Here is an 18,545-nt window from a genome sequence, read left to right as displayed (position 1 = left end):
CAAAGCATATCTACTTCACCAAATGTTGATGATCATCAATTCCCTGACGTTCTTTTCCTGTTGCCTACTAAGCATCAATACACTTTGATGGCCACAACCCTGACAGTGAGGTGGAAAGAGGGCTTTGCAAATAGGATCCATGCTCTTAACTCCACTTTGGGACATCCTCCTGGCTATACAATGAACATTGTCCCATTGCACACTTGCCCCTTGCTTAGACTGGAGTTGGTGCACCTGAAGGAGCAAGCTGGGGTGGCTGTCCATAAACTCGACTTTGACATGGGTGCCAAGAGCCCTTAGTAATTACTCCGTCGCCGCTGCAGCCGCACATGGAAGATCCTCCGTTTGTGGCTGCAGCTGCAAGCAGAGGATCCCGCCACCGTCCATACGGCGCTCGAGCAGTGCCAGCGGCAAGCCTCTATGTACGGTGCATGTGCGCCGTTGCTACGTATGCCGCACATATGTCATATGTATCTGCGCAGTGCATGCGTTGTACTTAGCGGCGCCACGCATGCACAGCCGATGGTTTGCCCCACCCCGGGTGTCGGTTAGTCTTCGTTCGCCCCTGGTTTCACCTCCTCTACTCCACCTTATTGACTGCTGTTGCAAGAAAATGCACAACGTGGTAAGAATGTAAGAACAGCCCTACTGAATCAGGCCAATGGCATCCTGAGCCAGTATCCTGCTCTCAGTGGACAACCAGATGTCTGTGGGAAGCCTTTGAGCAGGATCAGAGCACAACTGCTGCTCTCCCAACTTGTGATTCCCTGCAGCTGCTGCTGTTCAGAAGGATACTGCCCCCAGCTGTGGAGGTAGAAAACATCAGGATGCAAGCTCATTTTTGATGACGAGTTTGGTCTACAGGCTGAGTTTTACTAGATGTTTACTAGAGGGGAGTTTTGGCAACCCTGTGTTTTGTGGGAACATTTAGTTCTTGGCCAAAAATGGGATTATTATTTTTTTTTTAATGTGAGTCCTAGATTAACTTCCAAGGATCTCTGCTCCTCTGTGTTGCATGCTTCAGATGACATTCTCGCCATGTGAACTTGACCCCATGTGCTGCCAGTGTGATGGTCATTTCTTCCTTGTGAAATGTGAAGTATTGTTTTCCACTTCCCTTTAGGTACCACTAGATTTAACTCATCTTTCTCTCCCCTCCACAGTATGTCCGTGGCAGCACATTCAAAGAGATTCCATTGACATTTTACAGTAAGTATTTTTAAAGTTTGATGTTTGATGGGATGGAGGGATTTGAATGTCCATTTTGGATAACTAGAACTGTCAAATAATGGTCAGGAAATTGGGGGGCAATACTGCATATGTGGCACAGAGTGGACACTAAAACAAATGTCCCTAAAACTCATTCATTAGCAGATGATCACCCATTTTGAAGCCTGGAGATAACTCTCCATTCACAAATGTCCATTAATGTTAACGGTCCATTCATGGATGTTCATGGCTTGAAGAAGAGTTGCTGTTGTTGCTACTGTGAGATGCAAATCAGAGATTTCAGCTGACTCCTTCAGCAAAATCGTTTCCTAAAAGGTGCAACTGGACTTTTAATGTGGAAAAGCAAAGGCAGTCAGAATACATGGGACTTGGAAGTACTGAAATTTGGCAGGATCGTGCCCTGCATTTGTATCACCCAATTATATTAGGGAGCCGGCATACAGCTTCCGGGTCATGTGGCCAGCATGACTAAGCTGCTTCTGGCGAACCAGAGCAGCGTACGGAAACGCCATTTACCTTCCCGCCGGAGCGGTACCTATTTATCTACTTGCACTTTGACATGCTTTTGAACTGCTAGGTGGACAGGAGCTGGGACCAAGCCATGGGAGCTCACCCCATCGTGGGGATTCGACCCGCCAACCTTCTGATTGGCAATGCCTAGGCTCTGTGGTTTAACCCACAGCGCCACCTGCATATATATATATATATATATATATATATATATGGTACGGAGTTGTGGAGTTGTCTTTCAGTCAGAAAGAAGGTAGCTGTTAGCAAAGAGCTTCATTGGTATAGCATCACAGAATCACAGAATTTTAGAGTTGGAAGGGACCATGAGGCTCATCTAGTCCACCCCCTGAAATGCAGAATACTTTTACCCAATGTGGGGCTCAAACCCACGACCCAGAGATCAAGAGGCTCATGCTCTAACAACTGAGCTATCACTTTTTTAAAATTAAAAAACGACTTTGGTGGCCACAGGTTTACTGATACCACATCAGTTGTCTTGCTAATGGGAGTACCACTGTATATGTGTCAGGAACTCTTCACAGATTGTTTTTTAGAGTTTGTTCACGGGGAACTTCCACAAGTACAGGAAGCTTCTTGCTTCAGAAATTCTCCCTCCAATGTGTGGAGGGTGATCAGAACAGTGGCAGGGAGAAGAAATAGCATGGCTGTCCCCCTCCCCTCCCCACATGTTTAGTTCAACTCTGAAGAAGATTGTTTATTGTTCTCTGGAACAAAAAGCATGCACAGTCTGCACCTCTTGAGGGCATCGCTTTCCTGTTTTGGCAATCTCCCATAAAACTCATTCAATCCTAGTAAGTTCCCCAATACCATTAAAAAGGACAGTATAGGGTAGCCGTTTCTAAATCCACCAGTTTTTGCTTTCTTTTACTTTCAGCCACCCGAATTATTAAAGTTGTTGACCCCGGGACTAAAGTAATTGAGAGCAGCTTTGAGCCCAGCATCCGAAAAGGTAAAAGTGGTTGGTTGGAAGGAGTAATATGAATAATAGCAGATATAGCCAAATAAAACTCAGAAACTTTGAGTTTGCTGAAAGGAAAAAAGCCCACAATGTGTTGAAATTGTGAGGTAAAAGCGAGAGATGCCACCAAAATTTAATCTATTGAAAAAATTAGTGCTGGGTGGGCCTTTGCCTATCCAAATCAGAAAGAGGCCAATTAAAACAGATTAATTTAGAAGAACATCCACTGCCCATTTGAAAACAATCTGTTTTGATTTTGAGGTGGAGGCAACAACCGCTACGTTCCCTTTATCTGATGGTATCTATTGGAGAACTTCCTGCTACTTTTGCAAGTGGATCACGTGGGTTTTTAAAATTTGTCAGTACAAATAACAAATGATTATGACAATTGATTAGACTTCCCAAGCCGCAATTCTCAACAAATCCACTTCCAATTTTTACCTTAGAAGAACACTGAGGAAAAAATGTTTCAAATGCTCTAACCTTTAATTCAATGTGTGACTTTACAGACTGGCGATGAAAGAATGAAGGGAAAACTTAATAAGATCAGGGTTACTTAGGCAACCAAGTCCATGCTCATTTTGTGTTCTAAAAGGGGAATATAGAGTGGGCTTAATAATACGTTGCCGCAAGCACAGACTGGGTCATATAGAGGTATAACTTAACCGAAAAAGCATGTTCTTTATTATCGTTCTCCTTTAAGTTCTGTATTTGTGGCTTGAAAGAGTAAGTCTGCTTCATCACACGGTTGCATCCATGCCATGTATTTAAAGCACTCTGATACCACTTTAACAGCCATGGCTTTTCTCCAAGAGTGCTGGAAACTGTAGCTAGTTATGGGGGCTGAGAACTGTTAGGAGACCCCTCAAAGATCTACGATTGTTACAAGCCTTAATTGCAGATCCCAGGATTCTAGAAGGAAGCCAAAAGCAGTGACTCACATTGAGTTATGCCAAAGGCAATGACTAACGTTCAGTAATGCCAGGCTTATAGGTTAGAAAAGCAGTTCCCCGAGTGGAGATTAAATAAGCAGAGAAAATAGTGAGTGCTAATCACGCCCTCTATGCAGCCAACTTGTCATTGGCTGCCAGACTCGTCATCCTACCGCTGGCTTCGCCCCAGGGTATGATTTGTGTTGGGTAGGCTTCTCGACGTTGCTCACAATCCCACCTCTGATGACTCAAGAACAGTCCTCTTTAGAAGCCAATTCCAGCTTTTCTTTATATGCCAACAATTGCAACATTGGCAGCCACAAAAGAACACAGAAGCATTCTTCACAGGGCCTCCCAAATGTGTGGAGAGACCAGAAGGTACTTGGGCCAGGAAATGTCTTAGGAAGCCATATTCCAATCATTCATTCAAAAGGAAAGGGCTTGTCCACACCAGTGCCGAATGTGTACGTGCTGCTGTTCGCCTTCCCATTTAATTTGTGTTGTGTGCATGATGTTCTCCTCATCCAACTGGCAACCCAAAGAGGGAAAGTAAACCCAATACGAAATGCTACATGGCTGTGAACACACTGTGTAAGGAGGTTCTGGTGATGTTTCTGGGGCACCATGTTTTCCCTCAACTTTACTTCTCTTTTGTTTCTGACAGCTGAAAGGAAAGGCAGCGGTTATAACGGGACAACACTGGTTTCAGCGGTTGTTCTGCTCTGGATCTGTATTTCAACATGTATTTTAGACACAATGCTGTGGAAACACAGAAGAGATTTTACAGCTAGCATGAATAAGCAACTAAGCCAACGGTGGATACAATTCAAGTATAGTTAGGCACTTTTAAGCACCACTGCCTTCACTGGGAAAGTTGAGCATGTGTTTAACTCAACAGGTCCTGGTACTTAAATGGGATTAGATTATACCCTTAGCTTTTTATCAAAGTTGGTCAAATGTTTTCTTATGTTTAGATTATGTATCCTAGCACAATGCAAAAGTGTTTTAAAAACTTCAACCATCTGATTCTCTTGAAATATTTCTTATCATTATCACAGAAATAAAAGTAGTTGGTGGCACCACAGTTCGAAAAGAGATTGAAGGTAATGTATCATGAAAGAGGATAACTAATAGACTTTTCATAATATCCAGCTATGAAGCAAAGCAGCAAGCCTCCCCCCCCCCCAAAAAAAAAAAATAGGACAGAAAAATCACAAAGTCAGGGAGCCAAGGACCAAGAGCAATTTGGTCCTTGAGCAATTTGGAAAACAGAATCTTTGTACTTCATTTGACCTCGAAGAGGGAAATGCTTCCTTCCCTATTTCCTATTAATGTTCTTTAAATGGCTGCTGCCACTTTTGATGTAAGACTTCTGGGATGGCTCAGTCAAGGGAGCACAAGACTCTAAACCTCACGGTTGTGGGTTCGAGCTCCACAGTGGGCAAAAGATTCCTGAAGTGCAGAGGGTTGGGCTAGATGACTCTTGTGGTCCCTTCCAGCTGTACACTCTATGATTCTATGACATCATCAAGTGGCCAATGTGCTTCTGTTGAGTTTGCAGCCAAAATATTATAGCCACGAAAGAGCAGAGGTACAAAAGCAGCAGATGGGAATCAGAAATGTCAAAACCTTGAACCCGCCTGCACAGCTATTGCAAACAGATATCTCCCATGTTGCATATACAGAGGTACCTCGCAAGACGAAATTAATTCGTTCTGCGAGTTTTTTCGTCTTGCGAAGCACGGATTCCAACCCAAAATCCAAAACCCGCCAAAAAAGTTTTAAAAGTTTAACTTACCAAATGGCTGCAAAAGAAGTTTTGGAAAAGCTTCAAAAATCACCAAAGTCTTCAAAAACCTCAAAAAAGGCTCAAAAAAGGAAACAAACTTGCAAGACTTTTTCGTCTTGCGAAGCAAGCCCATAGGGAAATTCGCCTTGCGAAGCAACTCAAAAAACGAAAAACTCTTTCGTCTTGCAAGTTTTTCGTCTTACGAGGCATTCGTCTTGCGAGGTACCACTGTATTCCTATTTTTGCAGGCCTGCTTAATCCATGACACATTGGATTACACAGTTGCATTGAATGTATATCAATTCACACCAGGATCAAACACTCTACATATTTCAGGACGCGGGTGGCGCTGTGGTCTAAACCACTGAGCCTCTTGGGCTTGCCAATCAGAAGGTCGGCAGTTTGAATCCGTGCAACGGGGTGAGCTCCCGTTGCTCTGTCCCAGCTCCTGCCAACCTAGCAGTTTGAAAGCACACCAGTGCAAGTAGATAAATAGGCGGGAAGGTAAACGGCATTTCCGTGTACTCTGGTTTCTGTCACGGTGTTTCGTTGTGCCAGAAGCAGTTTAGTCATGCTGGTCACATGACCCGGAAAGCTGTGGACAAACGCCGGCTCCCTCAGCCTGAAAGCGAGATGAGTGCCACAACCCCATAGTCACCTTTGACTGGACTTAACTGTCCAGGGGTCCTTTACCTTTTTTACCTTTACATATTCATGCTCTGGAATCCCAACCCAGTCCACAACAGCGGCCTCATATGTACCAGTCATGGCTTCCCCTAAAGAAATATAGACCGTTAAAGGTGTAGGCAGTTAACTGTACATTGTTAAGAGTCTTGAGAGCTATTAGGAGACTTCTCACAGAGTTCTCTGGAAAGAGGGACATTGTAACTCTGTGAGCAGAACAAGAGTCTCTGAACAATCCTCAGCACCCTTAACAAACTAGAGTTCCCAGTATTCTTTTGGGGAAGCCATGACTGTGAAAGTGATATAAGCCGTGTGTTTTTTTCCTTTAAAAATGTTTAGGGGTACTTTTCCTACTCATATTGAAATACTGCCCCTCAATGAGGCCAAAATTAAATTCACAAAATGTTTAGGGGTATGCATACCCCCAGAAAAAAAGCACTAGATATAAGAGTCCCAATAGCTTTAGGATTGGCTCTGACACAAATGAGTAGGAGTTAATTTTGTCAGAGGCATTTTCATTAAGCATTGTTCACTTTGCACGTCATATTTATAACGCACCTTTCCGTGTTGAAATAATGCTTTCCAGGGCCCACTATTACAAGGCTCACCAAAGTGATTGAAGGGGACCCAGAATTTAAGCTGGTCAGGGAAGGCGAGACAGTCACTAAAGTTATTCATGGAGGTGAATATGTCTCATGGACTGTGCATTACTAACCAGAATGGTTTGGAAGAGGCAGTTCCCAGTTCTCTTAAACTACTGGATTTGTTCTTAGCATGTGTTATAATGATGTATTGCAACTATACGGTTTTATTATTAAACCCTTTGCCTCGCTTTCCCTTCTTCTTGGAATGTTTTCTCTCTCTTTTTCATTTTGTGCACTGAATTTTTGCTTTCTCTATTTTTTCACACCTGCCCCTCTGAATTGTACCCATGAGATGAAATGTGGAAAAACTCTTTTGCCAGCTCTTTTGATTCCTTCGTATTCTAACATAAGTAGCATGTTTCTCAGAATCATGAATGAGCCTCAAGAAAGTTGATGTTTTGTCAATGAAAACTACCTGCCAGTCTACCCAAAGGCTCAACTAAATATTTATTTATTTTTAAATAATACATTATGTTCATAGCTTGAGATGGTGAATATTTGACATGGGCATGCTTGGGAATGTAAATGACTTTCTTTGCACTCTTCTGCAAGGCCCTGAGTGAAAACTTTGAATCTAACCATTTCTAACATTGACCCACTTGCCCCAATGGCTGCATAACGGAGAGAATGGGGAAACATCGAAATAATCCAGTGATTTGACCGTCTCTAACTTTTTAAAACATCTTTATAGAGCCTAAAATTAAAAAATACACGAAAATAATTGATGGTTACCCTGTGGAAGTGACTGAAAAAGAAGTGACTGAAGAAAGAATCATTCAAGGTAAAAAAAATAACATGCGTCAAAAATATGCCCAGTTTTGAAAACAAAAGCTTTATAATGAAAATAATATGCACAGCTTTAAAGGTTTCCTGATGGAGTCCACTTCTGATTCTGGGCCATTTGAGATGGTTACCAGAAGCAGAACAAACCTTTTCATAGAATGGCCATATAATCTCAGTTCTTGAGAAAATACCTTAGGAGAAGGAAGTAACAGCCCTCAGTCAAGGAATTCCATTCCCACCTTAACGTTCATTGCCATCTTCCATCATTGCCATCTCATGTTCCTCTTATTTGTTATCTGTTTGCTGCATATTTGTTTGTTTGTATTAAAAAAATTATATACCACTTGATTGTAATAAAACCTTAAAGTAGCTTACTTTTTTAAAAAAATACAGTTTTTAAAAAAAGATAGTTGAAAACTGATACTGAAAAACATTCAAAAACTAATTAAAAACAACAATAAACTAAAAACAGATGCAAGCACATCCAACTTAGATATGTCAGGCGTGGCTTGCCTAAACAAAAATATTTAAAGTAGGTATTAAAGTAAATATTAAAGTAAATATTTAAAGAGTGTTCAGTGACAGTGCTTGGCTAATTTCAACCTTCAAGGAGTTCCAAAGTGTAGGCAGCGCTTCACTAAAAGCTTGATTTCATACTATTTGCAGAACAAGCGTTATGTGGCACCTCTAACAGTGCCATTTCTGCAGAACGAAGAGGTCCAATGAGCATGTATAGGGTAATGCTATGCTGGAGGTAAATTGGCCCCAAGCTGTTAAGGACTTTATATATGAATACAGACCAGTGCTTTTTTTCTAGGCAAAAAGTGCTGGCGCTCACCAACAAGCAGGGGGAGTGTCCAGCATGTGGGGGGAAGACCTAATGCCAAGGCTGGGTGGCGAGGGTGGGTTAGCTGCTTGATGCCCCCTCGCCCACTTACCCAAGTATCAGGGCGCTGCCGCCCAGGTGAAGAGGCCTCTCCCCTGCTTTGGGAAGGAGGCAGACGGACTCCAGGACTTTCAGAGCATCACGCCTCCTTCCCTAAGTTGGGCAAACACTTCCCAAGAAGCGGACACGGAGCAATGGATCCAAACTACAAGAAAGAAGATTCCACCTAAACATTAGGAAGAACTTCCTGACAGTAAGAGCTGTTCGACAGTGGAATTTGCTGCCAAGGAGTGTGGTGGAGTCTCCTTCTTTGGAGGTCTTTAAGCAGAGGCTTGACAACCATATGTCAGGAGTGCTCTGATGGTGTTTCCTGCTTGGCAGGGGGTTGGACTCGATGGCCCTTGTGGTCTCTTCCAACTCTATGATTCTATGATTCTATGATTCCCGGATTGGGGGAAGGAGATGCGATGCTCTGACAGGATCCGAGAGCCCCCCTGCCTTCTTCCCTCCCAAAAGGTCGCTGCACTGGGTACCATTGCGTACCATCAGAAAGAAAGCACTGATAGTAACATTTTGAACTTGGCATGGTAGTAAGTCAACAAATCAGTGGCAGTTCTCTGAGCAGAGATGTACTATGCTGACAGGACCTTACCCCTGGCGGCAGCTGGCTCATCCAGTGCCAGATTTATGTATAATTGTAATTTATTATTTGTACCCGCCCATTATAAGCTAAACAAGCTATAGCTTAGGGTCCCACTCTCTTGGCCCCCCCCCCAAAAAAAAATAAAGGGGAAAAACTGGATGTACATTTTCAAAATATAAGATAAGTTCAACCATTACTTTGATAAAATACATATTTTGTTATGTGCAAATGGCTTTAGATACCTATTAGGTCCACAAATTACCATATGGCATATATTCAACACAAAAAACAGTGCCAATTTGTTGTTGGCAAAGGACAGCTGGACATATAAAGGGCCCCATTACCTTCAGTAGCTTAGGGCCTCATCAAACCTAAATCCGGCCCTGGCCTCATCCATCCTACCATTGCATCCAGGCATCAGTTCAGGGCCTGCAGAGCCTCTCCTGATCCAAATGTTCTTGAAAAATAGAGCTGAGTCTCTTCAGCATAGTGACAGCACCTTGCCCCCAAGCTCCCTCTGCATGGCACTTTCAAACCACATCACAAATTCAGGAAAGCTGTGTGAAAAATCAGCCTCTGAGAAGAATGTGGTTGTGTGTATTGGTCGGATACTTGTAGCACTTCTTGCAACAAATTTCCCTGCACTTTCAAAAGCCGCCCTGCTCTCTTTGTTGTAAGCTATGTGTCTGTCAAACCGTCCACCAAACATGCCACCCTCCTGTAAGTTACGCTCAGCGCACCTAAGCTTCTACTCAGACCTTATTCCACCATGACTTTTTTTATTACTCTCTGAGATCATTACTTTGAACAGGAAGATATGGTTACCTACAGCACAACAACCATAGTTTGGGAGGGTTCCCCCCCCCCACTTCGCATGTACCTAAACTGGATCTTTTTCACTTCAGGTCCTGAACTGAAATATACTCAAATCACTACAGGAGGTGGGGCAGATACTGAGGAGACTCTTAAGAAACTGCTGGAAGAAGGTTAGTATTCTATGTCAAAGGGGGAAGTATGGACTGTGATCTGGCATGCTCAAGGGTTTATTTTCTAAGGATAATAATGCTCATTTTAGCAGCTCCATAACATGAATAGCGGTTATACAAGGCAGAGTCTGGAAATGACTAGATCTGAACATTTGACCATGGAAATGATATGCACAAAATTAACAGGATTTCAGTTTCTAAATATGATTAACAGGATTTCAAATGTCTAAAATGAATTTTGTGAATGTCTGAAAACTCAGATACACATCCATTTAATGTTGGCAGTCACCTAAACAAGATTTTCAGCATTCATTTGCAAATTTCTGAAGCATTTAGAAATTAGCAAAATCCATCTGGAATTGGCAGCATTCAAAATTGACTTTCTAGTCTGCTATCTGGTTTCAATGGAAGGCATATCTTAGCTGTAATCTGTCTTGAATTCAATATGTACTACATTGATATTTTAATTCTTGTTCAAGTGAAACAGCCAATATACTGTATATTATAGATCAGGAACACACTGCAACCATTTTTTTCTTTTAATGAAAACAACCAGATGTTTGGCAGGAGGCTTTTCACTGCAATAGATAATTGTGTAATTATAAAGTAAGCTCGTTAAATGTGCTGCAACTACCAATTTCTCAATGTTCCGCATCATGCCATAAACATGTATTCTGTCAGAGGTGACCAAGGTGACCAAATTCATTGAAGGTGACGGTCATTTACTTGAAGATGAAGAAATCAAAAGACTCCTCAAGGGAGGTTAGTGAGTGTGAGACAACTAACCTCATCGTAATGAGTGCCAAGAGCTGACAAACTGATCTTTTAAACTTTTTAAAGACTGATTCAATTAAGCCAAATTTATGAAAGAAAAACCAAGCCCAATGCATGAAATGATGAACTTTGAGCAATCCATTTACCTCCACACATGTTGGAGTACAATAAAGCTTTATTTGTGTGAATCTGTCCAGTCTTTAAAAAGTTCCAAATGAGCAATGAAGATTTATTTGCATTATAAATATTCTGTGATCACTTTTGAATTTTAAGATATTCTTCTAAAAGAAGTGCAACACGTGAGAAAAGTCCAAATCTTTTTGCATTGCTCATTTAAAAATGAATATTCATTGCTCACTATTTAACTGTCAAAGGCATGTACAGCATCCTTCTTTTGAAATGACTTTTGGTTCTGTGCATTAAAGCTTTGTAATTATCTTCAAGAGTACAGTGCACTCATCTTTGTACTGATGAGCATGTTGATGCAAACTCATTTCAGTTAATAATAAAAAGGTGCAGAATTCGCAGTCTGAACACCTATTGCAATAATGTGCAGCACCATCTTGACCTGGCGCCACTGGCCAACTTAATGCTAGCCAGCAAAGCAGTTCTCAGTGCAACTGTGGAAGTAGCAGGTACTATTACCAGATATGGCATACAAATGTCATGCAAAATGGCTATATGGTTGGTTCAAATGAGGAATGACTGCAGTAGAATTGGGCAGTGATTCCTAGAAGTAGGAAAACGTGTGCTATGCTACAGAGGCAACCACTTTGGTGCTGTGACAATCCCATGTGTTTGAGAGATACAAGTAACACCTTTCAATGGATGTTCAACTCACAGCATGCTGTTTTGTGCCCAGTCCTGTAGGATGAGGATTTCACCACCATATGGTTGCCAGCCAGCCAATAGTGTCTGAGCATAATGAACTGCCATACAGTATTAGTCGGGTGCACTGTATTGCCAGAAATGACATTCTGATCCTCTCTATTCTCCTTAATAATCTACTGATCGCCAAGAAATAACCAAAAGAAACTGACGGGCAACTTTAAAAAAATCGAATGCTTATGTTATTAATCTGTATACCTCGATTGAATGGTTTTGCTTGTTGTGGGATATTTAAGAAGTGAAGGGGAAAAAGAATTCAAGTATCTGGACAAAGTTAACAGTAACCCTGACCGCTAAATCCAAACTATATATTTTTATTCTTGCTCAAGTTAAAGTGAGACCACATCAACTTCTGCTATGATTACCTCACAGAATTACAGTCCAACTGGCTCTACATTGGATTACAGTTTGAAATCCTTATATAATGAAGTTAACCAGGAAAGCCTTTCTTGCATAAAAATTGCCTAAAGAACTCAGAAAGCATTTAGCAAATGTCATCTTAGAGCACAAAAATCCAGCTGTGAAAGTCCCATTGAATTCAATGGGGCTCATTCTCAGGCAAGTGGGATTAGGGTTATAGCTTTAGTTTAATAAAACTATAAGAACAGGTGATAACATATTAATTTTATCTAAGGGACCTAACTGTAGAGAAAAGAAATACTGAAAAGCATCCATTTTTATGGCATTCCACAAACCAAAAGATGACTCCAATAGTGGTTTCACAATTGTGCATTTGAGAAGAGTAGCATCTGGAAGACTGGAATCTCCCTTTTAAAAAAAAATTCTAAAGGATAAGTAGCTGTAGGTTGCAGGATGTGGATCTAACAGCAAGCAGGCATTTGAAGTCAGTAGCCTTCAAACTATAACGTTTGAATTGCCTAATCCACTTTTCATGGAGTTGATATGGCTTATTCAAACTTACGCTGTAATTTTTTTTAAAAAAAAACCAACAACAGTGCAATCCATTGTTTCTAATCTCAATTCTTTGCCATTTTTCTTCTTCAAATATTCCAAGTGATAAATCATGAGTACAATTAGCTCAGTGGGAGAGTGCATGCGATGGATGCTGAAGATCTCAGACACATTCCACAGAATCTCAATTTAAAATCATCTCCAGTAACAGGGCTGAGAAATGGTCCCTGCCTAGGACCTGGGAAGCTTCTGATAGTCAGAATAGGGTCCTGGGTCAGATGGTCAAGTAGTGAGCCACAGACCACACGAAAGTAGCTAGAATCTCTGGCATAAAACCTGAAATATCAAAAAGTGATCCACTGAATTCTTCTTTCCCGTTCTTCTTGCAATTGTGAAGTGGCTACTGGAAACAGAACCCTTGACTCGTTTATTTGTCTTTGTTTTTATTTTTCTCACTTTGCTTCGTTTATTCCAGCCCTTCTTTTCCTTTGACTGCCATGAGAGACCCATATAATTCTTTGAGACTTGCCTAGACCCCCACCCACCCCACCCCCATACACAGATATAAAAAAACACATGATTTGCACACTGCGATCATGATGGCGATGGCTCCACAGATATTCTGGACATTAACCGGAGCTGTATTTCCCCAGTTCAAACTGCTACAAAAATTCTTCCATTGCCTATGGTAACACAACAAGCCCTTTGCAAGTTGTGAACCGCACTGTTAAGATTATTGCAATGTAAACTAACAACAGTGCGTGCTGGTTGCACATTTGGGAGAACATCCCAGGTGTTGAGGCAATGCTTGGCTACCAGCCACAGAATAGAGGATTTGTCATGTCTAAGAAAATATTTCGGAATTTGCTCATGTTGTACCCATCCACAGCCTCTTTCAAATATGGACCACTTTCCTGTTTTTTTAAAAAAACTACCCACTCTTAACTGGCAATTGTTTTTAATGCCTGTTGTAGCTGGATCTGAGTACACCAAAGTTACTAAAGTAATTGAGGCAGAGCCACAGATTATCGAGACAGAAATAAAGAAAATTCATCTGGAAGGTTAGTTATGCAGTAATATGGAACCGCCCTCTTATCCAAACAATTGTTGTGAGTGAATTACTTGCATGGAAATCAGGACGAGACCTAGAGAATACAGAATTGTTTATTTCCACCCTATACTTTCTAACCCAGTTATTTATATAGCCTATTGGCATGAAATGACTTTGTTTTTATTCACCAGTTTAAAGTTGCAGTGTTCTGTATATTTACAACTTACTTGAATAATTTATTAGTCATTAACAAACAAACAAAAATCTGTTTCAATGATTCTAACCACCATAAAGGGATGTTAAGCATTTCTCATAGTTCCTTTCCTTTTAAACTTCCAACAAGACTACAACATACCTGTCATCTACTTTACTGTGTATATTAAGTTGTGCTCACTGAATATGTCATGTCACAGATTTGTTCAAGATATTGCATGATTAAACAGAATACTAATTGCTTTTGGGGGGGGGGGCAGGTCTTATTTGAAACTTATGCAGAATGCCTGTTCAACAATATGCAGGTGTTTCATAAGCCTAAGCCAGCTAGAAACATTGGAGCTGGTACCCAGAAAGGATGTGGGGGGGGGGGGAATGTGGGAACTTTCACAGTACTGTGAAAGGGGGGGGGGAGTCTCAGCATTACGAGTGGGCAGTTGGTATTTTTGACAGCATCGCCATTGATAAATTTTCATTTCTAATACCAGCCTGTTAAAACTGTAGCAATCTGCCCCTACAATACTTGGATGCTACAGTGTGAAACTGCATGTACTCACACTCCTGCCTGCAGTAACTTAAAAGCACTGGCTTCCACTTCATTGTATCTTATTTTCTTATTCCAAATTATGGTCTCTTCCATTCGGAGTGATTTACAGGTGTTTAACGTTGTTTGGCTCATAGCTCCGTATCTCAACTTTCTAGGACTGTGGCTAGAGAACCCAAAGCTCTGGTCAACTAGTGCCATGTACTATAGTGTGTGTGTGTGTGTGTGTGTGTGTGTGTGTGTGTGTGTGTGTGTATTTCTGAAGCAGCATCCCCTCGTGCCAGGAGGCAGAGACCTATTTTGTTTTCAATTTTTTGAAAAGTGAAAAATCCACCTGGACATGTTGAGTGCTATATTGCTTCACCATGCTTAAAGTAGTTTTTTTGGATCTCAGTCGGTCTCTATAATTGCACACAGTGCCCTACATCTCACTGAGGTGGTAAGTCTATGTTTGGGTGGTCCTATGTTTGAATTAAAGGAGAGGCTCAAAATCACTGAGTGTTCCTTGGTGGAGGGAGGGGAACCCTACATGTAGAAATGTTGCTTATCAGGGACAAAACTAGGCTAGAGCTCTTCTGCCTGACATGCCATTTTTTTCTGTGTGCAGATGATAACATGTTTTGGAGAGTACTGTACTCTGATCACTGAATAATATCTGCCATCAAAACAGCAAGTGATCTAGAGCATGGGAAATATATTGCATAGTAAAAAGCTTTTATTATTCATCCAGTGTCTTAAACTGAAAAAGAATTCGTCAGCTTTAGATTTCTGACATTTCGGAAGATACCTACTGCGCTGTTTCAAACCTCTACAATAAATAATGCAAGATCGCAACACTGTTTTCTGTTTCTTCTTTTTAGAAGCACCTGTTAGAAAAGTACAAACATCCAGAAGAACACAAGGTATGAGGAGGAACATAACACTGTCGTATTTATTTCTTAATTATTTAGGCATTTATATTGTGTGCCATCAATTGTGTCTTTGGGATAGTTTGCGATGGTTTGTTTTTGCTTTTGTTTTATTGTGTATTTTGTGTTCTCCTTTTGTATTTTTCTGTTGTGAACCCCCTTGGGCAGTGGCGTAGCGTGGGTTGTCAGCACCCGGGGCAAGGCAAGTAATTTGCGCCCCCTAACCCGTGGATTTGCGCCCCCTAACCCGTGGATTTGCGCCCCCTAACCCGTGGATTTGCGCCCCCTAACCCGTGGATTTGTGCCCCCTAACCCTAACCCCAAGATGTTGTGCCCGGTGCGGCCGGCCCCCCCTGCACCCCCCACGCTACGCCACTGCCCTTGGGATCTTCAGACGAAGGGCTGTATGCAAATTTTAAAAATAGCAGCAACAACAACAACATATAGGAAAGGAAAGTTTACCTTAATAACATCTGTTCACTTTTTTGGTCCACAGGCTCACCACGGAGAAGAACAAGGCTTGTCAGACCTGCGAAAAAGCAGACTGTACAGAAAGAGAACTGAAGCTCTGAAGAAAAGCAAAAAGAAAAATCATAAGGGAAAACATTAACCAAATCACTTGTTCCCATTAACATCCTCTACCCCATAAAAGCAGATGGGAGTGTATATGGGAGGAAAGCACTTCCTAAAAGATGCATTAGCTGGTACGATCCTAAAGAGCAGGGAGCAACTCAAAATGTACCCCTTTTCTATGAATCCGAACTCTATAATTTAAATGCATTCTACCTGCAAGTAAATAAGCTTTAAAGTGAGAAAATCCAAGAGTGTAAGCTATGTAAATGTATCACCTTTAGATCAGCAAAACCATGTGATTTATGTTATTAAATACTATTATGACACAGACGTTACCTTAGAAATCATAATAAACTTTAAGCAATGACATAGGATCTTCGTTTTCATGACTACGTAAAACATTTGCTAGCGAAGCTGATAGATTCTCTCTCCTGCACTCTCCAAAGATAACTCTCTCAAAATGCGAGCGTTCAGGAATGTTCTTGGATCGATTACTGTACTGGCTATCTAAAGTCCCAAATTAAAATAAACTTACAGTAAACACATTAGCTTCCATTCAGAGATGCTTGAATGAAGAAGCAGACACTACATACTTAAACACCAGTGCTACCGTTCACCTGTTCGAGGTGCAAAAGGTGGCAGACATTGTATGAATTTAAACTCCCCATATTTTCAACTGTGTACATGTGGGGATGTTGAATGTGGGTTCTACCTTTTGTATATTCTTTTGTACTATCATTTTTTGTACATATAGGAACCAGCCCGAAACCAGATTGCAAAATCTGTTTATGAGTCAGGCTAATTTGATTAGAAGCAAGAGATGCTCTTTTGTTTTAAATAGTGTACTCACATACTGATACCAAAGTATAAAATACATGCACCTTCCTTTCATTGATAAGGGCAGCCTGAATTTGAAAAAAACACTTATTTTTTGTTAAAATGTATAGAAATGGGGGGCAGAGCCTTTCCTGACTTACAGAATTCAATGGAGCTTATTCATAAGCAAGTGGGGTTAGCATTGCAGCCTCGTATGTATTTTATTGGAGAAAACAGTTGTTTATATGTACGTTCCCCATATCCCCAATGAAGCAACATTCATTTACATTTTGTACTTTCTGTAGCTGAGTACAGAATATGAAGTGGCCCTTCATTCCAGGGATGTTAACTGAATTAGCTTTTAGGCATGCTTATAGTTGACGCCACTTCCCTCTGGTTGAAACTAAACCTGAGAAGCAGCAAGTTTGACCTGTGGTATGATGATTTGATAGCTTTGAATTTGGAAAAAGATATGCTATTGACTTCAGTGGGACTAAAACAATTTATATTTAAGAACTTTGGCTTGTCTGATTTGTGAATTTGACTCTCTTGCTGAAGTCCTCTGCTTTATGGAATGTGTATTCATGTGGAAATAGTGAGCCCTGGTGAATTCAGCAGGTCTTATTCATGAGCCATTGTACTAAGTAACCCACATGAATCTAAAAATCAAAAGAAATATATCTCCACTATAGCGTATAAGTACAGGAGACAATTGTAAGGTTTGTGAAACATTAGCCTTTAAAAAGCCTGCTCTGAATTGTTGAATTCTAAAACAATCAATGAAATGCATGCAACAAATTATTCTTGTTCAGGAAGATATATATCAACTGGTACTTGGTCCAGAAGCCTTTGCATACAGGAGGCCCTACCAATTTCCATTATTGATGTGGGCCTTGTTTGTAAATTGTTGTTTTTATAACTAGTTTATTTGCGTCTTCTCCCATACTTGTATGTCAACTATGCAAGAATCTTTGTGAAGGGAGTAACAACATTTCATCAAGGTGCCTTAATTTTGCAAAGTGTTGTTTAAAAGAATTACAGTGTGTGCCTTTATATTTTTATTTTGAAACACATATTCATTAAATAAATTTGGCTGAATTATGGGGCTTTTGTAGTCAATATTTGATGAGCAGGAAAACATTCGTGCTTGAAAAATTGTATGTGCCAATCATTTTTGAACAGTACTCTGTGAAACCACCAAATTCTTCAGCTAGATCAATAATGACTGACAAACTTCCTTGAAACATGATGAGGCTCAGCAGGCCTAGATAGTGCTTTGCAAGAACTGAGTGCTGCAGAAATCTCTGAAATTCTGTGGCAGGCATGAAGTGGTTCCTTGGTATGGGAAAGGCTCTCTCAATGTTTGAAAACCATTGACATATATTTATTTCTATTCCCGTTGAATGTATTGTTCATAAAAGCATTGTAAAGCCAAGGTCCGGTAGGTTAGGGGAGAGCTAGGCTCCTGCAAGCCTTTATGCACTCCTGCCAAATGCTGAATTAAGTTTGGATGATTTTGCTAAAGCCCACCCAAAATGCCAGATACCAACGCTAATTCAAAAGCAAGTCTTGAGGCATATTTGCAAGTGGCCATGACTGACCCCTCTTGCAATCAACCAATGACTACTCTGTCCTGAAGGGGACATGATGCTGTCCTGTTGTTGTTTAGTCGTTTAGTTGTGTCTGACTCTTCGTGACCCCATGGACCAGAGCACGTCAGGCACTTCTGTCTTCCACTGCCTCCCGCAGTTTGGTCAAACTCATGCTGGTAGCTTCAAGAACACTGTCCAACCATCTCGT

General features: G+C 41.0%; 1 protein-coding gene across 31 annotated transcripts in view; it reads left to right on the top strand.

The window, feature by feature from the left end:
- Window positions 1-17,846, top strand: part of POSTN (periostin) — a 52,269-nt gene extending 34,423 nt beyond the window's left edge. The window contains exons 16-25 of one of the 31 annotated variants that reach the window (XM_083718693.1): window positions 1,164-1,209; window positions 2,636-2,710; window positions 4,710-4,754; window positions 6,711-6,806; window positions 7,460-7,549; window positions 9,986-10,066; window positions 10,748-10,828; window positions 13,615-13,701; window positions 15,309-15,350; window positions 15,853-17,846. In XM_083718693.1, the coding sequence (XP_083574819.1) occupies window positions 1,164-1,209; window positions 2,636-2,710; window positions 4,710-4,754; window positions 6,711-6,806; window positions 7,460-7,549; window positions 9,986-10,066; window positions 10,748-10,828; window positions 13,615-13,701; window positions 15,309-15,350; window positions 15,853-15,920 (711 nt within the window). In that variant the 3' untranslated portion in view covers window positions 15,921-17,846. The remainder of the gene's footprint in view (window positions 1-1,163; window positions 1,210-2,635; window positions 2,711-4,709; window positions 4,755-6,710; window positions 6,807-7,459; window positions 7,550-9,985; window positions 10,067-10,747; window positions 10,829-13,614; window positions 13,702-15,308; window positions 15,351-15,852) is intronic. The other 30 variants (XM_083718718.1, XM_083718704.1, XM_083718719.1 and 27 more) reach the window with 30 other exon arrangements.
- The last annotated feature ends 699 nt before the right edge of the window (window positions 17,847-18,545 follow it).

The sequence above is a fragment of the Podarcis gaigeae genome, assembly GCF_964106915.1.
Source record: "Podarcis gaigeae genome assembly, chromosome: 17".
Classification (NCBI taxonomy): Eukaryota; Metazoa; Chordata; class Lepidosauria; order Squamata; family Lacertidae; genus Podarcis; species Podarcis gaigeae.
Note: the sequence above shows the minus strand (reverse complement) of the source record. Positions and strands in the feature narration are given on the sequence as shown.